General features: G+C 32.9%; 1 protein-coding gene and 1 long non-coding RNA gene across 2 annotated transcripts; both read right to left on the bottom strand.

The window, feature by feature from the left end:
* Positions 1–163: 163 nt before the first annotated feature.
* On the bottom strand, positions 164–5251 carry LOC106772816 (succinate--CoA ligase [ADP-forming] subunit beta, mitochondrial). The gene is made up of 12 exons (XM_014659415.2): positions 5150–5251; positions 4784–4894; positions 4459–4570; positions 4152–4216; positions 3387–3464; positions 3188–3262; positions 2939–3091; positions 2722–2856; positions 1460–1624; positions 1178–1300; positions 643–714; positions 164–554 (listed from the first exon to the last, which is right to left on the bottom strand). The coding sequence occupies exons 1-12, from the start codon at positions 5249–5251 to the stop codon at positions 477–479; spliced, it is 1269 nt and encodes a 422-aa protein (XP_014514901.1). The 3' UTR covers positions 164–476.
* Positions 5252–17882: 12631 nt separating this feature from the next.
* LOC111242255 lies at positions 17883–19162 on the bottom strand. Its single transcript, XR_002669067.1, has 2 exons — positions 18498–19162; positions 17883–18354 (listed from the first exon to the last, which is right to left on the bottom strand). It is a non-coding gene; the product is annotated as an uncharacterized LOC111242255 (long non-coding RNA).
* Between the last annotated feature and the right edge of the window lie 8732 nt (positions 19163–27894).

The raw sequence follows: 27894 nt of genomic DNA, 5'->3' as shown, positions 1-27894 counted from the left end.
AGAATTGGTCATATTTTACGTTACTACAATTCCTTTTGTTCTTATTTCTGGTGATTTAATTTTGAGCCAACAGAACATAAGAAAGACATTTATCATTAAACATCCAAAATTGAATAACCTCGATTTGGAAACAGGTTTTGGCCTCTTAATGAACGACCATGTCGAACAGATAAACAAGTATTTTCCATGTTATATCCATAATATAGAGTAAAGAGAATTCAACCAGGAAAAATCAGAAAGGAAGGGACCAGTATCTTGAATTGTGAGAGAAGCCAAAAAGTAATCCACGTGCATCAACCCACACGAACTACAAAAGTTGGAAATCAATAACTTATTTGGAAACTCTTTGATAAGCAGTGCAGCCAAAAAGAAATTACCAAGGCTTTCCTTGCATCAATCCCTTTCTCTTCAATGTTTTAACACGAAGAATAATGTTATAACTAAACCGAATTTTAAATCTAAAGAGAAGCAACTCTTCATTTGTAAGCAGCTTTAACTGCTTTTTGGGCAGCATCATCTAAATCTTCAGCAGTTATTAATGCCATACCACTTTCCTGTTGAACAATTGATAATAAAAAACATACTAAGCAACTCTTCAACAACACTTTTCATTATATTATAATAAACAAATCTAACATTTACCTTCAAAATTCTTTTTCCTTGATCAACATTGGTGCCTTCCAGACGAACAATTACTGGTACTTTCAATGCAACCTTGAGAACAATAGAAGGAAAAGTTAATGCTATTATAATATCAGGATAAAATAGGTATTATGTTCAATCTCAATTTTTTTTCCAAATAAAACGAGATCGAGAACAATAATAGTAGTTCTTTATGTCAAACATTATTTCAAAAATTGAAATATCCACAATTTACATCAACATCGTAGACAAAAATTGAAATGTTAAAAGACGTCAAATATAAAGAATTTACATTTTCTTGGCTTCACTTTGGTCTCTCAATATCAAAAAGATCCACATAAAACCATAGTCTAAATTGATAATGAGGATAAGATTAAAAAATTAATCTGAACAGATAAAAAATCTTCTTCGTTCTCATCAATATATGGTAGCACAGAGGAGGAACAAAACATGGCTATGTTTTTTGTTTTTTCTTTTAATATTTGTTTGTGGAAAGAGAGGGAGAGGGGGTGGATATAGTCATAGCTTCACTAACCTCTTTTGCAGCATTCACTATTCCACTTGCTATAACATCACACTTCATTATACCACCAAAAATATTAACCAAAATTGCCTTCACTTTGTCATCAGCAGTCAATATTTTAAATGCCTCAATCACCTGAATTACATAATTGCATTAAATATGAACAAAAAATCATAAGATGGAGGTTATTCATATTAAACGATGTGTTGTAATTGTCTTTTTGGAGTAAGGACACAAGAACAATTATGTTGTTGATCATAATGGTTAATAATAATACCAACTTTGAGAACTTACCTGACCTTCAGAGGCATTCCCACCAACATCCAGAAAATTGGCAGGAGTACCCCCATGCAGTTTAATTATATCCATTGTGGCCATTGCCAAACCGGCTCCATTCACCATGCAGCCAATTTCTCCATCTAACCCAATATAATTTAAGTCTGCCTTTGCAGCAGTCACCTGTTTTAAGATAAAAACCATAATGTTACACGCAATAAAGAAAGAAGACTCAGGGATATAAAGGCTTAATAATACGCCATAAATAGATCGTGCGAAACTGGCTTTGCCACATAGAATCTTTGTTATGAAGAAAAAAAAAACTACCTACTGCAAATACCATGAAGACTACCATTAAACTTAAAGAGTAGAAAGATAACAAAATAAGCATTCATATTTCCCTTCATGATAATAGGTAAGGAGGTGTACATATACCCTAAATGGTGCCAACAATTGAATAATGACACTACAGGTGTCATCATTTGGCTTTAGTAAATTTAAATAAAAACTAATTAATATTAAAACAATAACCTAATATCCTAATGTATTAACCCCATCCAATAAATTCCTTTAACCATTTAGGTTTTATGGCATTTCTGGGCCTTCCTAACAATCTCACTGTCTTACCATAGGTATACCATAAACTTAAGCTCCACATACATATCAAAAGCACCACAGTGCCACGAAAGAAATGTGCGTAGCTACATTAATAAGGCTGACATGTGTAGGTTGGACAGGCTGATCTGGTTTTCTTAACATGAACCCACCCACTATATATGGTCAGGCCAATTTTTTGACCTGAACACAGGCCCAGCCCAATTAATAACCTGGCCAACCATATTACATATCTGTCTTAAAATTTAGAAGTAGGAAAGTAAAGCTAAGGAATGTTACACAATATATATATATATATATATATATATATATATATATATATATATATATATATATATTATTTTTATTTTTTTCAAAAGAAAGCATATCAATATAGATATATTATCATGTTTTGTAAAAGGTATTATTTTAAGTCGAGAACTTTCTTATTTATCACTAATTACAAAAAACGCTTACTATGGCATCATGCCAATTCGGGCTTACTTAAAATATGCTTTGGATCTAACCCAAAAACACACTGTACCTAATTCTTAGAACCCAAGGCATTTTCAATTAAATATCAGCTAGTTTGAATCCCCTGGGCCCAAGTGGCAAAGATGAAGTGGATTTGGGCAATATATCCTCCATCATCATGTAAGGTAAAACAAACAAAATAAGAAGTAAACCTCTCGAGGGTCCTCTTGTGTTGTATCACGGAGAGCAAATATCTCTTTTTGACGATATGCAGCATTATCGTCAAAATTCAACTTAGCATCAGCAGCCACCAATTGATTATCCGCTGTCTCTGCTATGGGATTGATCTATTCAAAATAATCATTTTATTTAGACATCTTCATAAAATAATTCTGAATAAAGTCACAACTATAACTTGCTTATGCTTACTTCCAAGAGAGTGCAGTCACAATCAATAAAAAGTTTATACAAATTCTTCACTTGTTCGATTGACTTATTTCTATCAGCTCCTTTGGGAGCCAAACCATCAACAACCTTTGCAGCATCTTCATCAGTAATTCCTTCAAAAACATCGACAGGTACCTACTAGAAAGAAAGAGTGCATCAGGTGCGTCCTGCAAAGAAGACTGCTCAAGCAAAAAAATCAAACCATCACAAGAAAAACCATGCATAACAAACCTTTATAATCATGTCTGGAAATTTCTCTGCTAGGTCTTCAATGCTGGTTCCTCCTTTGCTACAAGCAATTATAATCTACAAAAGAAAAAACATAAAAAGGAAATAATTGCAATAAGTAATATAACAGTTTATTGGTTATATGAATTTAACTTTGTATATAAAGCAAATCAAAGATAACAGATTGAAATAGGAAACGTACTGGACCAGCAGTTGTACGATCCAGAGTTATAGCAAAGTACATCTCATTTACAAGAGAAAGCTTTTCACACAAGTAAACCTGTGGAACATGGAAAATGTGCAGTTAAAACAAACAACCCCCCTTTTAGTGAATATTTCTATATAAGTGAATTGAGTGGTACCCAAAATAAAACAAAATAGCCACGACGTTGCACATCCAGTTTTTAGAATAAAGACTATGAGCATTACACCAGGTATTTGAATATCCAATTTGGTATTACTCACAGGAAATTTACTTTCAATATCAATACAACATGTTAGGAATCAAAAGGAATAAGTGGCTAGCACAGTTGATTATTAATTAATAGCTTAAGTAACAATTGATAGAAATATTTTGAAAGAAAGCATGTTCAGTTAACCAATCCAAGGACTAAAAGTCACGCCAGACTACTACACCAGTTTACCTGTTGAAATCAACCTACATAAAACCGAACTATAAATTCGAAGTAACTGAAGTAATGATTGGAAGCACCAAATTATCTCAGAACATACTACAGAAACAAGACTTGTTGGGGACTCAAATGAGGTTGGAAATTTTTTCCATAAAATAAATAAAAAAAAAAAAAAAAAAAACAATAACTACCCAAGCTTAATACACCTGTGAAGGTTTATATCATTGCATTGCCAGACCAAATGTTCAATTTCTAGAAATGGAAATTCCTAGCATATACGCAGAAACTGAAAATGCTAGCATATTTGCACCGAAAATTGTTGAATAATTTCAAACCTTGCTAACTATTTTTCCCTGAGGACCAGTTTGTTTGGTAACTAGTATCTGTCCAAGCATCTTCCCTGAAATAATAATAATAAAAATAATAATGACAATGACAGCAATGAAATAATAATAGTACTAAGAAAAAATATCACTTAAAATCGCATGATAGAGTAGTATATCCAATATTAATTTAATTTAATAAATCAATGCATATGAGCACGTTATGTCACAGGTCATAGTTTAGTATTGAAGGCCAAAAGACCATAAAATGAGAACAAGGAAAATGTAATTAGAGGAATAAAGGGAAGACATGCATTACCAGCTAAGTCTTCAACCTGCTCAGTCTTAACAATGTGCACTCCTCCCTGAAGGCCGCTTTTGAAAGTTCCCAAGCCTCTTCCACCGGCTAAAATTTGACTCTTAACCACCAACTGCACAATCATCCGATTTACACTGTTTGTCATCATAGTAACATGCAATCTATCCCAAGCCAAGACATTATATAAAGTTTCCAGATGAAAAACTTGCAGAACTAAGGTTTCTATTTTTACTAAGGGAATTAATAGAAACACATAGCACTTTGCAATTCTAAAAAATACACTTGTTAGTATTTTCTGAGAGCATCAAGTTACGACATGGATTACCTCTTTTTCATTAGGAAAAAATTCCTTAATGGCCTTTCTGACCTCTTCAACAGAGGAAACAGCCACGCCCCTGGGAACGTTCACACCATGTTTGCCCATCAACTCAGCGCCCTAGTTTTATGGAAATTCAATTGTCGTTAAATGCGATGCTCGCTCAATCAATAAATCAAAGTGCTCCGACGAATAAACATACACAATTTCACAAATTATATTTCGAAGGAACTCCAGATTCATTATCCATAGAAACTATAAGGCATCATTTGTTAAGAACAGATTCCGTGAGAGGCATCTCTGGGAACAGAATCGGAATTGATTTATAAATCGTAATAATATCGATAACAGTGAGATAGGAAAACAGAGATAGACCTGGTACTCGTGGATGTTGAGGCGGCGGAGTTGGTGGTGCTGCCATTTTCCAGCGACGGAGAGAGAGCGAGAGACGAGCTTGTTGAGCAATCCCCTCACCATTGTTGTTGCGGATTTGGAGATCGGAGCCTGGCACGATCAAATGGAATTCGATTCGTTTGAACAGTGAGAAAACCTCTGCGTCTTATGCTCCCTTCAACGTTCAAACACTGCGCAGTCTGTGGCAGACGCCAAGACCCTAACAATTTCTTTGTTTAAAAAAATAAGTGAAAAACAGAATCTCCAAATAGGTATGTATAAACCTGTTGTTTTTCTTTTATGTAATAATAATGTATAGCAATGAAAAAATACAGTATTATAATATATCTATTCTATATAATTGAAAATAAGCTATGGTTAATTACTACTATTATTTATGTATACAATTTCACTCTTTATCAAATTAAAATAGTTTAATGTTTAATAAAATATATAACAATACAGTATAATTGTTTAATTAAAAAGAAAGTTCTACTTTAATAAATTATTTCTAAATTTAAAAATTATATTATATATACTTTTATATAAGAATGATTTCTCTCCATTTTTTCCACTTTTATCTTTCAAATTATCATTTTATTTAAATTTAACTACTTTTTTAAATATAACTATTTTTCAAAACTAAGTAAATAAAGTAATCTAATAAATAAATAAAAATAATCTACACAATAAATAAAAATATCTATAATTAAATTATAAAAAATATTTATATTTATTTTTATAATAATAATTTCATTATTTTTTTTATTATCCCATAGAAATAACACACATTCCTGTGTTTTGAATACTTTTATATAATAAAAATATAGACTGAAAGTTACTGGAATACACACATTTTTATAATGCTCATAAGAATACTATCGATTTTACCATGCGCCACATTATATTATAAATAAGAAAAAATAGTGGAAAATTATACATACACATGATTTAAAATAGTAATAATAATAAATAGATTTATAAAAAAAGAAGAATTGAAAACTAGTTATTTTTTAATAAAGAAATTATGTGAAATAAAGGATAATTATTTTGATTAATAAAAGTAAAATCTTTATAAAAAAAACTACGGTATGTGTGTTTATATTTATGTGATAACAAAAAAAAAATATATAATTGTTATTATAAAAGTAAATATAAATAAAATTTATAATTTAATTATAGATAGTTTTTTTGTAAAACTTCAAAATATGGTATTTTAGGAGTGATCATAGTTTAAAAATAGGGAAACTTAGTTATTTTAATATTAAATAGTTTAGTTATAAATAATTTTATTATAAATAAGTTTTATTACTTTAAAACTTTAGAAATCAGTTTTCTAGAGTTTTTTACCTTCTCTCTAATAGTTCTAACTCTTAAGTCATCTCTTTAACGATCAGGAGGTGTCTAATTGTTCACGGTGATAAGGTCTACATTTCTAGCTGATCAATTTATGTCGTAGAGTAAGTAAGTTTCTATCCCTATTTTTGTTAGATTTCAATTTGTTATTATGTCCAAGAATCCTCCTTTGCATGTGGCCTTTTTGTTTTCCCTTTTATTCATTATTAAATTAAGATCCTAAGGATTATGTCCGACCATCATTCGGTATTTTGTAGGTTCGGAAGTTGCATTGGGGTTTGGATTTTGATCTTAAAGTGTTTGAAATAAGGAAGAGCGAATTACTTGAGTCTCAAGCTTAAAAAGGGAGGTTTTGGTGAGTGAAATTGAGAAATAGGTATCGGAATGAGATGACAATGGGTATAACATTGTTATGTGGTTAATTGGGACTTGTTAGAAGAGTTAGATGATGAAAACTAATATGTAACAAAGGAGGTAGTTCATAGTTGAAGTTGCCTAGTGTTTTGGGTGTAAAGAGGGGGTTTTAAGTAATGAGACTTTAAAACAATGAGTGTAAACTGTTTGGATGGTTGGAGGTCTGTTTTTAGTGCAATTAGGACTTGTCTAGGCTATTAAATGATAGAAATCTTGTTTGAATGGTTTGGGTCATCTTAGGTTGAGTTATTAGAGGTTTTAGTACAAATTAGACGTTTTGCATAGTAAAAACACGAAACTGAGGGACTGTAAGGATTCTGAGATGTTGAGGTGTAATAACAAGTGTAATTTCACTTGGTTAGGCAATTGATAAATTGTTATAAGTGTTAGAAAGTGTAAAATTGAGTTAGGTAACTTATAGGAGTAAATTTGGGTTTCAAGGAGTCAATTTGAGTTACAATAGGGTTTTCAAAGTTTTCTCAAGGTTTGGAGGGTCCTAGAAACCTTCAGAAGTTGGGGTTAAAGTGTTCAAAGTGAGAAAATTGACTCTTGATCTTACTAATAGCGTTGAGCGCCCGTTTCCAGAGGCGCCAGCCCCTAGGCGCTCGAGCGCTAATGTGTGCCACTACACCTATTTTTGGGAGGTTTTCAGGGTTCTGTATGTCCGTTTTGGACGTTCTTTAAGTTGTTTTGGGGGCTTTGGACCCTTTCGAAACTATTGGTGAGGGTTTCTAAGTTGTTTTCCTTACCTAAATGTGGGTAATAAGATGCTTTAAAGAAAATTATGTTATTATGTAACTTTTGATGACTTGTTTGGTTGATTTTGGTTCTTTTAATTATAATTAAATATCTTATATGATGTTAGTCAATGTAAAATGAATGGATTTGTATATGATTTACATGTGAATTGAAATGATGCATATGAATATTGTGATGAAAAGTTTGTGAATGAAAGGAATGGTTGTTGAACGTACTTCCATGACTCATGGAGAGGTTATATGGTTGTGTTTGTTGTTGTTGTTGTTGTATGAATGTATGGAGCTTTGAACTAGTGGTCTATTCCGACACTCTAATGATCACTCATTCTCAAGTAGAGATAGGTGAGTCATGTGGTAAGAGTAACGAAAGGTTCTTGTTATAGGCATTGATCATGGCCTTAGGCAAAATGAAATGGATTAACCTTGTACGGTAGCTTGGTTTCAGCAAACTGTATTAGGCCTCCAGTGTCATGTGCCATTATATATTACTATAAATGATGCATTTGAGAAAATAGGAGGAGATAAAATGTTGAATATTTCAATCATAGAACTATGGTGTATGTAATATTTTTCATTGTCTTCCATATTTAAAATATACTTAAAATATTTTAGGGTTTAGGGATTAGGGTTTAGGGTTTAGGGTTTAGGGTTTTTTAAAATATACTTAATTGTCTTGTTATAGGTACATAGACACAGTCTTTGTGGGTCAACCATTAACACAAAAAAGGCTTTTAATGTATGTTATTTTAGGTTTTTGAGGTCTATTAAAGGTTCAACATTACAGCGAGAGACGTCAACTTGACATCTATTTTCTTTGAAAAAACGTCAATTAACATCTATTGTCTCTGAACAGGCGTCAATTAACGTCTGTTGCATTATAACAGGTATTAATTGACGTCTGTTGCAGGAATAACAAAGGTTAAATTATGTGTTTTTATTTTGTTAATTTTTTGCTAATATTCTCCTCCACTGAAACCATGGAAAATCAATATACAATACAATAATACACCACTAAAATTTTCATAATTTTAGAGGTAGTATGAGTATTTAAAATAATAGTGTAAAGTATAGAAAAATGGGAGAAAAATACTAATAAAATAAAAATACATGCCTTAAATTATGAATTTCTAAAAAATCTAGAATATTTCAAAAACAAAAGAATACCTTAAACAATCAGTAGCGCGTTCATCATCATTTCCAACAACTTTCATTTTTGGAGCATCTCCATTTGTAGTCCATACCAAATGATATGACAACTTCAAGTTTACAAAACTCAATATTAATCTAAAATCGCAAAAACACGACCTTTAGGATACACAATGTTAAGACAATATCGTCTATAAGATTGAACTATCTAAACACCCTTATATGTTTTGAATTTTAACAAACAACATTAAATGAAATGAGCATGTGACAAAGTGTTATCTTTGGAAAAATAACATAGTTTAAAGAAAAACATTTTATGAAGATGATTTGTGAAATCTAAACACTTTGAGAAAAACTTTAATAAACACAAGCACTACAAAATGATTTCCTCCAAAATGTGTCAATGAGAGTCTTGTTAAATGCACTTGTGCTAATGCTTTGCTAAACAATGTTATACGAGCTCTCACTAGAAGTATAAAATGATGTTTTTGGTAAACGTGCTAAATGGTACAAACATTATTCCAAAAAGTGGTAAGAAAAAGAAGATATGTGTGTGCATGCAAATCTACTCTACTCTATGCAAATTACCTATGTCAAGCATCCACTTGCTATATCATATACAAATCAGAAGTGAACGTTAGAGACAAAGAAGACATTCACAGAATGTTCTTTCCATCAAAAACCGTGCCAAAATGTTTGTATTACCTATTTTTTAGAAAGTGTTGAAAAAGCATGTATGCTTTGACAAGTTGACTTTAACCTACGGCTGCTACCTACAATAAGGCTAAGAAGATCTGAAGATCAAAGCAAGTACTATCCAACGGATATGATCTTGAAGCCTATAAATTGAAGATCTTTGAAGAGAAGAGCAAGAGAATAAGCACACGAACATGATAAAAATTATCTAAGAAAAGAAAAGTTCAAAGAGTTTATTAGATTGATTTGTATTGTAAACACATCCTCTCTGCGAGATTAATCGTCTAAGGACTTGTAAACAATCTGACTGATTGATTATTCTGAAGAGAATACAAACACTTAACACTTAACACTTAACACAGTGGGGTTAAACGGTAGCTAGACGAGTTTTCCTGGTGGAAATCAGGAGTATGTGAAACTCAACTAGACAACATATCAAGAAAATATTGGGACTTTTAAGGATATTAGGAGTGATGAAGAATATTGTATAACCAGGAGTGGGTGAAACTCGATTCTAGTCAGAGTAACGAGTGTCAAGACAAGATCACTTAAGAGAGAGACTAGGATCACCCAAAGTATCTCTGATTTTTGAAGTTTAACAAACAACCTTAAATGAAATAGTCTAGGGTAATCAAATATGTAAAAATATAAAAGAGCATAAACACAAAACAAATTTCATTTTCTTATAAGTGTAAAATATAAAATGTCTAAACAACTAGAAAATGGACATCATAGAACTATCTAGGCACAAACCTTCTAGTTGCCCACTTAGCGTGAAAAAGACATTTAAAAAAACATCTAGACAATATAAGCATCTATGTGTGAAGACAAAACATAGAAAAATCAAGATTACATTTAGAGCTACATAAGGCGATTAAACAACATAAGAGATAAGTTGAAAGAACATAGAAGAAGCCTATACACAATATGTCTAAAAATATATAATCACAAAGTAATGAATATAAGAAGTGTTAAAATAAAACATTAAATGCAAGAGTCGATCAACTAAGACTTGAACTCATAATACATAGAACTTCACATGCAAAATATAAGAATACACTCTTAGCTTAGAGGACGACACATAGCTCTTAAGAAGAATACAAAAAGTATCACGCAACTAATCAATTCTACAAGAATAAAGGAAGTTCGCTAAGACAAAGATATCGTATAGCATCTTCACATGATCTAAAGACTAATAGACAAATACCACAAGCAAAATAGATTAACAAAGTATCACCTTTGTAAAACATATATTGCTAAGCAAAAGGTCTAGTATAAAAGATAAGCGTTTATGACAAAGCTTTAAGAAAAGTTTTAGTGAACGCTCTAATAAATAAGTAGATGCCACCACTAAAAAATTTCCTCATACAATGTGTCAATGAGAGTCTTCCTAAAGGCATTTGTGTTATACCTAGCTAAAGAAGCTAGAAAAGCTCTCACTATAACATGATAATTTTAATAAACATATTAAAGGTGCAAACATTGTTCCAAAAACACATGATGAAAGAAGTCTTACTAAACACGCTCTTGAACTCAACGAGTATCTACTAAACAAAGCATCGTTAGGAAAAGCCTCTCATAGGCTAAACGATATCATGCGTTAAACAAAGTTTTCATCCAACGATGAAAATCTCATGAAACATTTAGTATCTTCGCTAGAATGCTCAAACGATCAAATCCTGTTTGAACGATAGAAAGCTTGAAATACTTATAACTGTTCTGAACATACATTAAATGCCATTAATTCACAATGTTTCGAAACAACTAAAGTGAAAAGAAAAATGACATATCTCCCTGTACACATGTCTACCCTACTTTTTGCAGACTACCTAAGTCAAGCATCAACCTGCTCTATCAAAATAAAAGCTAGAAATGGACGTTATAGACAAAGAAGATATAGACAGAATGACCTTCTCATCAAAAGTCGCGCCAATGAGATTGTACAATCTACTTTTGATAAAACACCAAAAAAGTAAGTCTACTCTGACATATAGACCTCAACCTACGACATCCACCTACGAAAAAGGCTACAAAGAGCTAAAAGTCAAGACAAATATCATCTAATGGCTAAATTCTCAAAAAGATTATAAATAGAATATCTTTATAAAAGAAGAGAAAGAGGATGGGCATTCAAGGAACATAAGGAAAAATCATTCTAATGGAAATATCAAGAATACTTTCAAGCTTCATAGAAAAATAAGCTTATTGTTGTAAGACAAGAGAAAAATCTGAGAGTCTATTAGATTGAATTGTATTGTAAGCAAATCCTCTCTGAGAGAGTAATCGTCTAATGACTTGTAAGCAATCTGATTGATTGTAAGTTTTGAAGAGAATTCATACACTTTACGCAAAACTTGGTGGAAGTTAAACGATAGCTAGACGTGTTTGTTTAGTGGAAACCATAAATGGGTTAAACTAAAACTAGACAACATATCCAGAATATATATAGATTGTTCATACCAAGAATGGTGAAGAATATTACACAACCAAAAGTGGATGAAACTCAATTAATAGTCACAGTAACGAGGGTTATTGGGTTGGTTAGGACAACCAGGAGTGAATTAAACTCAATTAGACAACATATTGAGAAGTTGTATGGATTGTCTAGGGATACCAGGGGTGGTGAAGAATATTGTACAACCAGAAGCAGGTGAAACTCGGTTCTAGTCACAATAACAAGGTTATTAGGAATGACTAGTATAACCAAGAGTGGTGAGAATACTCAAATGTACTTCGTTGAAAATATATTGGAATCCTCTAAGTTGTCTTAGAGGAGAACTAGACATAGCTCAGTTGAATGAACCAGCATAAAACTCATGTATGGTGTGTCTTAGCTTTATGAACATTCTTTTTCAAATAGTTGTGCGTAAAGCAAATTGTCAATATGCATGTTTATCAACAGATAGTTTTTCATGTAAAAGCTACTTCTCCTAAATGTTACGGAGAATAGCTAAACTCGAACAATTTTTATAAGTTAAGAGTTTAGTCACTCATGAGGATAATTCAATCTCTATGAACGGTTGTCAAGTATCTGCGTCGAAAAAGATTTTGAGAAACATTATTCAACCTCCTTCTAGTGTTTCTTGTGACACCCGGGCACTGACGAGGGCGGGGAGTGATCGTCGGTGCAAGAGGCATGGAGTGTAAGAGGCGCAGACAAGGAGCGGCTCCTGGCAGGCTTCCGGTGGAAGGGACACATGGATGAATCGAACATACACCGGAATGAGAGGGGTCTAGAGACTGTATAGGGATGAGACTATACAGTTGAAGGATAACTTAAAGAAATTGATTTGGCTACTCATATCAACAAATGCATTTGCTTTTCGGTAGCCTAACTCATAAGAACTTCATGGTTAAGCGTGCTTAGCTTACAGTAATTATGGGATGGGTGACCTTCCGGGACGTTTTCTCGGAAAATGTGTGAGTAAGGACAAAACACACTGAAAAGTCTCGTGTTGATGTGTGGGCCATGAGTGGTGTGGGGCATGAGTGGTGCAAATACTCAGTTGTAATTAGGGATGACAACGGGTTGGGTCGGGCACAGACAGTGCCTACCTACAACCTGACCCGACAAAAAAAATGCACCCACTACCCGCACGGATACCCGCTTAAAAAATATCTGCGGGTATTTTAAAACCTGCGGATACCCGCACATATTTAAAAAATATATATTTTTATAAATTATTAAAATAAAATTTAAATAGAATTACAAAAAATATATATAATATAATATAACTTAAATTAAATATAAATTAAAATTCAATTTTAAATAAATTTAACCTTGTAAAATATAAATTAATGTTAATTTTAATTAAATTTAACTTAATAAAATATAAATTAAATTTTTGTTTTTATTTTTTGCGGGTAGCAGAATCCACAGGTACAAATAGTATAGTATCTGTACCCGACCCGTTTATAAGCGAATATTAAAATATTCTCTACCCGTGGGTTGTGGGTAGTAAATATGCGCGAATTTTTTTGTCATCCCTAGTTGTAATCTCGTTGAAGATTGTAGTGGAACATTCTAAGAGGTCTTAGAGGAGAACTAGATGTAGCTCGGTGGAGTGAGCCAGTATAAAAATAATTGTGTTTATTACTTTAACCCTTCTAAATGTTTTTCTTACGAATCCTGAAGTTGCTTATAATCTTAACCGATTATAAAAGCTCTTGTCAACAAATGTTATTTTTATCGAGAGTTATCTTTATCAACTACAATAGATTTTATTAGACGATTAAAAAATATTGTTTGAGAAGTTGTAGTTTGAACAAAACTTTCAAGTCAAGTGTTTAACAACTTATACAAATCTTTTAATCCTTGACAAGGTTGTTAAACTATCTCTTTGGCGAAAAAGTTTTCCTAAAAGAGTATCCAACCCCTCTTTCTAGTGTTTGTCAGGTGCTTCACACACTAGTGGCTAATGAATGAAAAAACCAACATTAATGAGAAATGTAATTGGGGAGAATGAAAGTTTCAGCCCAAACGAGTACCATAATGACAAGGTGAAATGAAATGGGTTGAAGAACTTGCTCCTACGAGTTTAACGTCGTCGCTGCACTTTGGTGGAAAGTTTCGACAAACTTTAAAGAGAAAGATGAGGACATTAATGTTGTTTATTAAATTTTAAAAGGAAAATTGACATCTGTCGTGAATAGATCCGAATTCAATTTGGACGAAATATATACAAAAAAGTCATCGCACATTTTCAACGTCAAAATTTAGTACTTGCGACATGGATATGATAACGTTATAAAATCTTTTTGCATTAGTGAAGGTTGAACTTACATGTATAGATTTATTGAACCTCAAACCATTCAACCTTATGGAAACACACTTGAGCATAAGCAAATTTATCTGTAAACATAGATGTCTGAGTCAAAAAGAAATGTGTACCTTGCATCATACATTGATGGGTAGTTGTTACTGAATGTGATATTTTATGAAAATATTAATTAATCGAATAATTATTGATGGTATTGTTGATAAAATAAATAGACCAAATGATAAAAATAGAGTAGAGTAAAATTGATTTAAACATGTTATATAAACATCATAGTAACACATTTAGATCAAGAACAGCGGAAGCAAAGATGAAAGAATAAGGTGCGTACCTCCTGCCATTGCAATTTTGTAATCCCAATAGAGATAGTTTTGTTTTCTAAACCTTAACTCACTCAAACTCGATTGTGTGTTTTTCTGAATAGAGGAGTAGGTTAGTGATCAAAACTGAGAGTAACTCATCCCCTTTTATATAAAGTCTGGCCATCACATGTTTAAAAATAATGGGCTGGGCTTTACCTTTAAACAATATAATAACTGCTCCATAACCTCTATGCAATTAAAAATGATAAATATAATTGGCTTAACGGACCACTTTATGTTCCTTAAAAACAGAAACTTAAAATGCTATAATATTTATTCTATAATTAAAATAAATGCTAACAATTGTTCCAAGACAATGCATGATGAAGGTTGAAAAACAGTGATTTTCATATGTCAATTTGAACCAAATTACACCCTTTACTACTCGGAACGAGCTTAGAATCAAGCAAAACTCAATAAATGAGTCTGGAGAGAGTCAAAAGTTGTTTTTAGTGATTTTATGTTTATTTTGCATTGTTTTGTAGCTAATTTGAGAAAAGTAAGAATGGAGTTGAAGATACAGGTCGTTGACTCAAGAAAAGAGCAGAAAAGTTGAGTTTTGAAGAGTCGACGTACCGCCCAGCGGCACACTTAAATCGCCGGGCGGTCCAGGACGAGGAGTATGCAGCATTTCACGCTGAGAGAAACCACCGGGCGGTGGCGGCAAGTAGTGGCAAACCGCCGGGCGGCACACTCAAACCACCCGGCGGTAGCACGCTGGACTTGGGCCTGATTTTGACGCGTTCCTCACTTATAAATACCCCTACTACGAATTCAGAGTCATTCTTTTGACAGGGGAGAACAGCCAGACCTAATTTTTCTCTCTGGAGAGGATCTCTTGGATGCTTAGGCTCCTTTTCATCTTTTCTAGGGTTTGCTCTTTCATTCTTCTTCCATTTTACATCTAGTTTCACCATGTCTATGGTGAACTAAACCCTATTGTTGTTGGGGAATTCAATGTAATCTTTTGATACTCTCTCTTATTGAAACTATTGATTATTTATATGGTCTCCATATGTTTTGATTGATTATTGTTGGGTTATCATCTGTGCTTAAGGCTTTTATCGTTTAACTCATTCGATATATTGTTGTTTGTCGTTATTGACATGGGGACGTGCGGTAATGACATGAACTGGTGAGTAATCTCTTGATTCTGCAATACCACCTAGGGATAGGGGTAGGACGATCAATTGCGCTAACTTCTGTTTTTAATGCGGTATTAATTATTAGGGGAGGCTAGGGATAGCAAGCCAGTAATTGATATTAGGCCCTTTTCGCCGAGGGATCGGGTTAAGGGGAGGCTAAGAAAGTCGCATAATAATTGAATCAATCTAATAATCAAGGGTAGTATGTAAGAGAGAGTGGAATAGATGAAATTGTTAGTACCCAACAACATTCATTCATCCATTGTTTTCACTTGTCAATTGAATCAACTTTTATTTTGCATGTTAATATTTTTGCTCTCAAACCCAATTTATTAATTTTAATTCATCAAGTCTTATTATTTTAATTCACGTGAACGAGGAAGCCATACGAGTCTCTTGGTAAAACGATACTTGGTCTTACCATTTTTATTACTTGTACGATTTGGTACACTTGTCAATTTGTCAACAATGCACAATTGTATGGTTTTGTTCCTTGCACAAGAAGATGAAACATGAATTAAAATTCATGGTACAATCATAATTGTTGCTTTTTTTCACATCATCTACTTAGTTATATTAATATTAAGGGTTAAATATGTTTTTAGTCCCTATACTTTGGGGCGATTTTGGTTTTAGTCCCTCTTTCAAACTAAGGTACAATTTAGTCCTTCAACTTTAGAAAACTCTGGTTTTAGTCCTTTTTACCAAATTTTTTTAACTTTATTTGCTGTTTCAAGCACGTTTCATTATAGCATTTGGATTGTTTACACTATTTGACACATTTTTGCTTCAATGTTAACTGAGAAACGCATTTGAAACAACAAATAAAGTTAAAAAAAATTTGGTAAAAAGGACTAAAACCAGAGTTTTCTAAAGTTGAAGGACTAAATTGTACCTTTGTTTGAAAGAGGGACTAAAACCAAAATCACCCTAAAATATAGGGACTAAAAACATATTTAACCCTAATATTAACCTATATTTCAATTAGAGTTGTGAGTAAGCTTATAACACAATAAATTCAAGTATTATATGTAAAGTTTGGAAAGCATTCATCATAAAACTATTAGTTTTCACATGTCAATTTATGACCTTGATATGTAATTATTTTCTTTGTCATAAATTCATGGGTGTGTAGCTATTATGTCATGTCTTGAAAAAAATCACCATTCAAACATGAATTAAAAAATATTTTATTGAGATAATAATATATATCTTTCGCATATTAGAAACCACATTAAACTTTAAACATTGTTATCCATAAATAATAAAATTATATTATTTTTTCAACAGTTTTACCTATAACAAATGATAGAATGAAGAAGATAAAACAAAAATAGATAACAAATTTATTAGAACAATGAAATTAGGATCCATAATAAGCTTAAAAATTGTCTAAGTCAAGTTTTTTTATTTTAAAAGTTTTAGTTGTTTTAATAATTTTTATTTTAAAAACTTTTAATATTAATAGTTACGTTTTGTATTTATAACTTTAATTTTAATATATAATCTGTTCGAATATCTATTTTTTAGGTTTGGATAAATTGTAAATATAAAAGAAAAATATTTTAGAAAAAAACGCTTAATATTAAGAGACAAATGCTGCATTTTTTTAAAATTTAAAATAATGCTAATTAAACGTCAGTATGTTGTCATATTTGACATTTTTAAATGTCTCTTTTCAACTACTAATTTAACATCTTCATCTAAGATATTAAAATTTTCTATGATGTTAAAACCTACGATAGTAAATGATGTTCTATAATGATGTGATGTTTTTTATGTTGCGAATATAAATAAAATTAAAATAAAAAATATCAATATCAATATCATTAAAATGAACTCAAATAAAGACAAAATATTAACGTTCACTTGTGGGAAGAAGTATAACACTAGCGAACCTTTACATCTTTTTCCCTCACCTCACCATTCACGTTCACTTCTTTTGTTTGCTTATCAACGTAGAAAACGATACTTAACAACATTTTTTTTAATATTTTAAAATTATTTACGTACAATTAATCTAAAATTATTTTACAATTAATAATAATAGTAACACGTGGTGTTAAAATACTGTTAAATATCATTATCCATCCATTTAATATAGCTCACAATCTCAAAGAATGTAGTAACGGACCTTCTCTATTTCTCAATCTGTACCTAACCTATTTCTCTTTCTCTCTAAAATAATAATAATAATAATAATAATAATAATAATAATAATAATAATAATAATAATAATAATAATAATAATAATAATAATGCATTAGGTAAATACTAAATTATTATTATTTCCCTCGTGTCACAACCACCCACAATTGTTGTAACATGAACATAAAACATAGACTAAGGTGACTGAAAACAGAAATCAACAGACGAAGACGTCATCCAGCCCCTACAATACCATTCTAATCTTCATCTTCTCTGTCACCATTTTCATATTCTCTGCACTCCAATAACAGACCCAACACAAAAATTATCACATTCTTATTCACCTTTTATCTCAAATCACCATACAAACAATCTTCCATTCACCTACAAACAACAAATAACAGATCTATCATCACATCAAAAATACATTACTACCTTCTTCATCCCAAAGCAAAACGAAAAAACACAAATAACAACTAATCCAAAATGGAAAATAAAAAAATAGCAGAGGAAAGGGAAGATGAAACCTCTATTTTACATCACACCACACATCAGCTCTTGATAGACAATGGACGCCGGACGGTGACGAGCTTCTGTCGGACGGCGACACCTCCAACCGAAATAGCAAGACCTACGACTACTCTGACCGGTAGAGGATGGTGGTGATACAGTAGAGCTTCGCTAGGTCCTCCATCGGGAACCAGATTTGGGAAGAATGAAGAAGGGAGAGCAAAACCTCTCTCACCAGATGGAAAAATAGAAGGAAGAAAGGGAGGGAGCTGACAGCGGTGCCGGCGAGGTCATAAGCACTACCGCCGTCAACGACGTGGGTTCGAGTTGGCGAGATTTGAGCGGCGGCGGTGAACGACAGAATGACCAAAGATGGTTTACGTGAGAAGAAGGATGAAGGGGGAGCGCCACTGGTGACGCCGGCGTCGTCGCCAGAAACGGAATCCGGCGAGAACGGAGGCGGCGCCGTTGCATTAGGGAGACGGTGTGGTAGTTGTGTGTGAAGAAGAGCCTTAAGGTCTCAAGGTAAAAATGGACTGGGTTACTTCGTACACCCTCCAATTTAATCTCTGTACCTTATTATAGAGGAGAAGCATGAACGTCTAGGCCTGGACCAGTCTTTTATGCACCTTCTTCATTCTTTACACCTTCATAATTACTCACACCTTTCCATTCTTTTGATTTTATTTTATTTTTTTCAATAAGAGGAAAAGTCTTTTGAAATAAGAGCGCCTAATTTAATTATATAAGTCTATTTCTTTAAATTAATAAATTAAATTTAATTGTAAGATTATTAGAATTGTGATAATTGCAAGTGATCTTAATAATATACATGATAGTAGAAAGGATAGGAAAGTTAAATAAATTCGAAAGTAAGAAAGTGATATTAATAATATACATGATAGTAGAAATGATAGGAAAGTTAAATAAATTCGAAAGTAAGAAATTCTACTTTAATTATAAATATTGCTTGACTTGTTTTATAAATAAGAGACGGTATTTAGGTAAGTGTAAGTGTATAAGTAAGGAAAACTTATTATTAAAAGTTCCAAATATTAATATGGTTTATGATTTGTGATTTGGTTAGATTGAATTAGTTGTTGTTTTGTATTTGGTTAGCAAAATTGTTGTATATGTATTTGATTATGAGATATTTTTTATTAAATGATATTGATGACGAGAATGTGAACCATAAAATTATATATGATATAGAATTTTGATGTGTCTTCGTTAAATTTTTAGTGTATCCAGAATATCCTTATAACTTAATTCATTTTTTTTAAACTTAAGTTCAAACAAGTAAATTTTCACGCGAGAAAATGATCGTCTAAGTGACACCATTATTATTCAACAGAGAATGATATTGCAACTGAACGAAGTTTATGTTTAATTCTCACTCAAGCAACAAAATTTTCGTCTAGACAACAAATATTGTTGTTCAAGCGAGTAAATTTTTGTTTGGGCAATACTCCATTTTCTAGACTGAGTCATTTCGAAAAAATTAAGATTTTTTTTATTAATCGTCAGATCAAGCTGAAATTTTAACAATAGGTCTTAAACACATAGTTCATTACTTGGAATGGTCAGATTTTGAATTAGAGTTATGTAGTGAGAGTAATTTTTCTTATAAGGTTTCCTTAGATTAGGTTATGGGTACCTTGACTTTTGTTGTTTCTTCAAAGTATAATTTTTTCTACCATTATTCAATTAAGTTGATTCTTTTTATATTACGTTCTTGAATCAATTATCTTTAATTTGAATGTAAGAAAATGATTTTTGGGATTTTATGGAAGCTGTAGTTTTATTTCTAAAAGTCTCGACCAATTTTTAAAATGTGCAATTAAGTTGTTGTGTAAAATAATTGAGAAGGTTGTAGTATGGAAAGTTAATGGAGTTGTAATAAGTATATAATTTTTATAAACAGAGTGTTATGTTAATTTATTTATCTTTCCAAAATAATTTTGAAAGCATTACGTATCTCGAATATAAAAATTATAAGGGATGTGTGTTAAATGTGAAATGTGATAGTGATTTCGAAAATATTACGTATATTTGTATGGATGATTGTTATTTTTTCCTGGAGTAATTTCAAAATTTTACATATATTTGTATAAGTATTGTGATAATAACTTCTCAAGATGAAAGTACTACTTTCGTGATTATTATTTTGTGCGGAAATTTTCCAGTGTGAAAGTTTTATGTGTTTTGTAAAAGAAGTGTTTACCAAGATTAAAACAATAACCACGCAAGTGTTTTTATACTGGTTCGCTCTACCAAGCTACGTCCAGTCTCCTCGAAGGCCTCTTAGAGGGTCCACTATAATTTTCAACAAGATTAGAACTCAGTATTTTCACCACTTTTGGATATCACCTAGTCACTCCAAGTAACCCTCGTTAGTCTAACTAGAATCGAATTTCACTCACTCCTGGTTGTGTAATATTATTCATCACTCTTGGTATCCCTAGACAATCCAAATATTTTCCTGATATGTTGTCTAGTTGAGTTTCACACACTCTTGGTTTCCACTAGACAAACTCGTCTAACTGTCATTTAACCCCACTGAGTTAAGCATAAAGTGTTTAAATTCACTTTAGCATTTACAATCAACAAATTGAATACAAGTCCTTAGACGACTACTCTAGTAGAGAGGATATGTTAATAATACATGAAGTTGCGGGAAAACACTAGAAAGGGGGTTGAATAGTGTTTTCGTAACACTTTTAAGTTTATAAATTTGATCATGGTATGAGTTATACTTGTAATCTGGTTGTGCTTCTTTTATAAATGTTATTCTGTTGAGTACGTTTATGGAACCAACTTAAAGTCATTTTCCAAGAGTTTGGTAGGAAGTAATTCTTTAAGGGTGATAACACTTGTTGAAGACTTGTGTGTAAGGAGATCACTTTCTTCAAGCATTAATCGTTTACGAGATAAGCTATAACGCACAAACAATTTTTATACTAGCTCACTAGTTAGAGCTACGTCCAATTGTCCTCTAAGTGAACTTAGAGGCTTTCATTAAATATTCAATGAAGTACATATGAGTATTCTAACCACTCCTGTTTTCCATTGTCACATTGAGTAACCATTGCTACCCTAACTAGTTGAGTTTCACCCACTCTTGGTTACGCAGTATTTTTCACCACTCCCGGTATCCCTAAACGCTCTTGTGTCTCCCTAACACACCATCTAACTTAGGTTAACCCACTTCTGTTTGCCGTTGTCCAAAATTAACCACCTATTACTATGACCTTGACTGAGTTTAACTCACTCTTGGTTGCGCAATATTTTTCACCACTCTTGGTATCCCTAGACGCTCCTGGTGTCTCCCTAACACACCGTCTAGTTTAGTTTAACCCACTCCTGGTTGTCGTTGTCCAACAATAACCACTTGTTATTATGATCTTGAATGACTTTAACCCATTCCTGGTTGCGCAATATTCTTCACCACTCATGATATTCCCAGACAATCTTGGTATCCCTAGATATGTTGCCTAGTTGAGTTTAACTCGCTCCTAGTTGTCCTTGTCCACCCAGTAATCACCTACTACTGTGACCTTGACTGAGTTTCACCTAGTCCTAGTTATGCAGTATTCTTTACCACTCATAGTATCCTTAATCAAACCTAGTATCCTTTGATACGTTGCCTAGTTGAGTTTAACCCACTCTTGGTTGCCCATGTCCACCTAGTAACCACTTGTTACTATGACTTTGATAGAGTTTCACCCACTTTTGGGTATGCAGTATTCTTCACTACTCCTGGTATCCATAGTCAGTGAATAACCATTGTTACCCTAGACTGATTGAGTTTCATCCACTCCTGGTTTCCACCAGACAATCGTTGTATCAACCTAATTCGCTGCCTAACAATCTTTAACTCGTCTAAGTTAAACAAAAGTTGTTTTAATTCTCTTCAGAATTACAATAAACTTATTACTTACAAGTCGTTTAGATGATTACTCTCACAGAGAGGATATTTGCTCAATACAAAATTGTCTACTGACTCATTCAGTGAATCTCTCTTTTCTCTCTAGTTACAAATAATAAGCTAATATTACAATGATGTTTGATAGTATTTGTGTTATTTCACTCTATTACTTTCTTTTCTCTCCTTACCAAAGTAAGCATGTATTTCAATGAGGCTTGAGAGAATTCCTTTTTCTTGATCTCTTCACTTTTTCTTCTTTTGTGTAGAAGGATTTGACTCTAACAACTCAAAGAGATTTTCTTGCTCAATTATGATAATGATTTTTCATTTTGTTATTTTTTTTTCACATCATCTTCTTCTTCTTCTTCTTCTTTTGATCTTCTATTTATACACCTTTGTTGATATAGCCCTTTAAACGATGTTTGTCTTGAGATTTGATAATATGACAATTTGACGAATTTTGTCTTGAGATCTAAAATTTTATGAATTTTATTGTAGGTGTTAGTCATAGGTTGGTGTCTTTTTGTTAGAGCAAACATATTTTTTAGAAGTTTATCAAAAGTAGATTTAACCATTCATTTGGCACAACTTTTGATGATTGAAACATTATGCTTATATATTATCCTTTCTAATATTCTTTTCTGACTTCCATAAGATAGAATAGATGAATGCTTGTAGTAGTTATCATGTACAAAGTAGAGCAAATGTGTATACATCAAATATGTACTTTTTACCTATTTACCTTGTTTTTAAACGTTGAGCATTTAATAACATTTAATGCTTGTTTAGAACAATCAAGGTTTTTATGTTTTTTATCGTTTACTCAGGATTTGATTGTTTGTGTTTTCTAGTGGAATTGCCAAGGATGAGATTTTCGTCGTTTACTAAGATCATGTTTGGTATCTAGTATTGTTTATCTTGTAAGAGGCTTTTTCTTAGTCAGTGTTTTTTTTATAGATATTTGTTATCTATAGGATTGGGTTTAGTGTCAATGTCTTTTATTGTGTGTTTTGGAACAAGTTTTGTTCTTTTGATGTGTGAGTGCTAGACTTATCATTTCATAGTGAGAGTTTATCTAGCTTGGTTAGGTTATGTAGTTATTCCTAACCTACACATTTGGCACGATGTTTTCCATTCATCGTTTGAGACTTTCTAGTCATGTCTTCAACGTTGATACTTTTATACTGAGATATCGTTATCGTCTAATATTTTGTAAGTGATTTTGAGATTCTGCTCTCTTCAGCCAGAGCATTTAACAAGTTTTATCTTCTACATGATTTTGGAACATTAGTTGAGACACTTGAGGATTTTACTAAAACATTGTATCGACACTTCAACTTCCTTATCCATTTGAGAGTTTAACTATTTACCATTGGGGAAAATTGAGTTAAGGCAGAGGCAGAGGGAATTTTTATTTGTGTGAGAGAACAGAGTTCTTCACCTACATTGCGAGCACATTACAGTGGTGGGTGTTGTTGATCTTGTTTGTCTTTTTTTTTTCTATTGTTGTTGTTTGGGGTTTGGATTTGAGTGTTGTGTGTTGGCAACAACGTGATTGTTCGTGGTTGGCGAAGTGGTTCGTGGTTGTTGGTGGTGGTTCGGGGTCATTGTTAGTGGTTCGTGGTCATTGGCTCGTTTTGGCGTTGGGGTTGAACTGGTGATGTCTTTGAATCAATGTTGTTCATCTTGCTCATACGGGAGCTCTCATGGTGGTTCATCTAGAGGATTTGTTGGAAGCCAAATATGCCATTATGGGGAGATTGTATTGTTGAGAGTGGCAAAAATAGTGAAGAACGAGGGCAAGCAATTTTAGGGTTTCCCTAATTACAAGGTTTGTAGTTTAATTTTTGTGTTAAATTATTTTGGTGATTAACAAATTGTTTATGGTTGGATAATTTGAACAGCAGACAAGAAATGAAGAACTTCAAGGATGCAATTTCTTTAAATGGCGTAATGAAGATAATGTAGATGATGCCGTTAGCACTATTGCGAGGCAAAGAAGAAAGATTAATAGGCTGGAGAAATCTGTTATGGGTTGTCAGAAAAGGGAGAAGATCTTAATATGGATGTTATGTTTTATGGGGTTCATTAACATCATCCTTGTTTATATTTGGTTTAAAAGTCCATTATTTGTTGTATTACAAAGTTCTATTATAAAGTTGTAGTTAACAGTAAATTGGCTATATTGTAATGTGATATTTTGAAATGAAGGAGAAATGTCAATTTGTGCATCTGAATTTATGGTTTGAATATACTTTTGGTCTAGTATTCCTGTGAATCATAAAACGGGAATAAAAATTGTGGTTGAAATCACAACATAAGCATAAGCAATGAATATAGAAGATAAGCACATTGAAGTTTAAAAAGACATCAAAGAACTCATCATCATTAGCACTCATCATCATTAAACAGAAATTGGAATTCAAATTCAGATTGAAATCATTGAAATGTACAACATTCTTGCTCATGGGCTGTAATCAAATAACATATAAAGTTCAAGACCAGGATTCAAAATGAAGTTCTTTTAAACTGGGCTGGAATCAGATAACATATAAAAGTTTACAAAATAGATACTGAATCATTCTTGCTCTTCTAATCAAATTCCATATAAAAGTTTACAAAATAGCCAATACTGAGTTGTAATAGACTTGAGCTAAACATTTAGTGAGTTCTAAATAACTTCTAAACTCTTATTGTTGTTGGTTGACTTTGTTGAAGTTGACATTGAGTGAGCTAGCTTGATTGAGATTGACTTTGGTTTGTTGGAGCAGCTTATGGGCAAGTATTTCTTTTATGACCAAGTTGTCTACTTATGCCACATCTCTTACAAGTTCCACCTTGCTTTAGTTGTGTGTCATCCTTCTTTAGCTTCCAAGGCTTTAGTCTTCTTTTATTTTTTGGTCTACCAGGCAACACCCTTTTAGGTGGAGGGAACACATCAGGATGAGACGTCATTTTCCATAGCTGAGGACTGTTGTACAAGGTATATCATTGAAATGTATGTTTCTTGATATGTTGACCTTCTAAACCAATGGGGGATGTAGTCTTCTCCATTGATGTTCAAAAATGACATGGCAACCAGTGCATGGCAGCATGGGATTCCTAATACAGTCCACTTTCTGCAATTGCATTCAACTTTATCTATGTCAACCACAAACTTTTCACCAATGGTTGAGGTGTGTCTGATCTCAAAAAATTTAAGTCCTCACCAACTGCAATGATAACCAACTTAAGTTAGTAAACAAATTAAAACATAAAGAAGTTGATATTCTAATGTACTGATGTGTACATACCTAGGTATCCAATATTTAGTCATGTGCAATTCCTTTTCAAATCTTTTTTTAATCTTTGGGTAAAGACAACCTTCACATGTACTTATTTTCTGTCTATTTTTTGCCCATCTCTTCATAAGGTACATATGAATTTCTTCCATCATTGTGATGATGGACTTACCCCTTGCATTCAATATCACACTGTTAAAAGCTTCAGACATATTATTGACTAAGGTGTCACAAACAACTTTACCCGTAAACCTTGACCGTAACCAAAATCTAGTAAAAGAAATAACAAGTCAAACATATCAGCTAGGACAACAAACAAAATTAAATATGATGACTGGATTTAAATATTTGTTATGGATTGACATATGATAGGCAGTGAAGGGTGTATGAGAGGAGCACGAGAGACACCGAACTATTAAAGGCAGTGTGGCCAAACAGTTTAAGGCGATGGGTGAAGGAACCAAACGGTTAAAGACAGGAGGGGCGTGGTCAAAGTCGATGGGGGAAGGAGCCGAATGCTTAAAGGCAAGAGGGGCGTGGTCAAAGTCGATGGGGGAAGGAGCCGAACGGTTAAAGGCAGGAGGGGCGTGGTCAAAGTGGATAGGGGAAGGACCCGAACAGTTAAAGGCAGTAGGGTCGTGAGTCCAACGGGGCAGCCAAACAATTTAAGATTGTGAGGACATGAGTCGAACGGTTGAACAATAGAGCGGGTATTTTCCCAGAAACCTAACAATATACCTTCGTAGAATGGCTAGCAAGTATTTAAATGCATCTGGATTGACATCTTTAATTTCTCTCATCACTGCCTCCCATGCTTAAGGGTGTGTTGATGATGCTACTTTCCATAATAGACATTTTAGAATTTGGCCAAAAAATTTCTTCCTAAAATTTGCATAAATGTGGTGAAGGAAAAACCTTTGCTCCACACCAAGTAGAAGTTCTTGTAATGCTGGTACAAGTCCCTACCAAAGTAAGAACATGAAGGTATACAAGTTACAATAAAACACATGAAGGTTTCAAAGTTAAAAAACAACAATGGGCTAAGTTACTCACTTTTTTGTTGATCTGAAATATATGTAATTGTTGACGAAAGTTCCATGCGAGCAAGATCATTAATGAGAAATTGTAAAAACCAAGCCCAACTGTCCTTATTCTCCACCTCCACAATAGCATATGTCAAAGGACACATTTGCTCATTCTCATCTCTTGCAACTGCAGTTAACAACTCACCTCCATATTTTCCTTTTAAGAAACACCCATCCAAACCTATAATAAGCCTACATGTAACGAAGTTGTCCTTACATGCCTTCAAACAGACATATAGTCTCTTGAATATTGGAGTGTCCTCATTAGGTTCAACATTAAGTTTGACAGTTGAACCAGGATTTGACCGAAGCAACTCATTTGCATAGTCATACAGTCTTTTATATTGTTCTTTAAAATCACCTTCTATTTGTTTAAAAGTCGTTGCTTTTGCCCTACAGGTTGTAGGCCGAGAAACACCAATGTTCCACTTCTTAGAAACTTTGTTTTAGAGGTTATACAGATTAATATTGGGATTCTCTTTTATGGTCTTCTCTAACGTCCCACTTAACCATTTTGAAGTCATTAGACGGATATTAAATTCTCTGTTGCATGTGTGCTTGTCTATAATTTGTTTAGTTGCCATGTATTCTCAGTTTCCTTGTATGCACAATATGCATACCATGTACATTTTCCTTTTGCCCCAGAACATTTGACATAAACTCTTCTTTTGTCATTTTTATACACTTTTAATTTCCTACCGTTCTCTACTCCATAAGTTCTTATTGCTTTTGTAAAATCCTCTTTCTAGGGAAGTACGTGCCCACTTCCCATTTATATTGTTCCATACTTTTGGGCATTGAAAAAATCCCAGAGTCCCCATACCCATCTCTATCATCATCTGTGTTATCACTTTCCACAACATTGTCCAAGGTGTCAGATTCCCAATCACTTTCAGATAAACCCCTAAGTCCACCAATTTCTACTTGGTTAGAAGCTTCAAATATATCAAATTCCACTTCATCTCCATGGTCAGTCAATCCATCCTCTTCGGACTCATTCCAACTTCTAACATCATACTCATCAGCTTGTACATCTGCCTGACCCTGTGGGTCTACACCATCACCATCTACCTGCCCCTCTACATCAGCCTGACCCTCTACATTCACACCAACATACATC

The sequence above is a fragment of the Vigna radiata genome, chromosome 8 (assembly GCF_000741045.1).
Source record: "Vigna radiata var. radiata cultivar VC1973A chromosome 8, Vradiata_ver6, whole genome shotgun sequence".
Lineage (NCBI taxonomy): Eukaryota > Viridiplantae > Streptophyta > Magnoliopsida > Fabales > Fabaceae > Vigna > Vigna radiata.
Note: the sequence above shows the minus strand (reverse complement) of the source record. Positions and strands in the feature narration are given on the sequence as shown.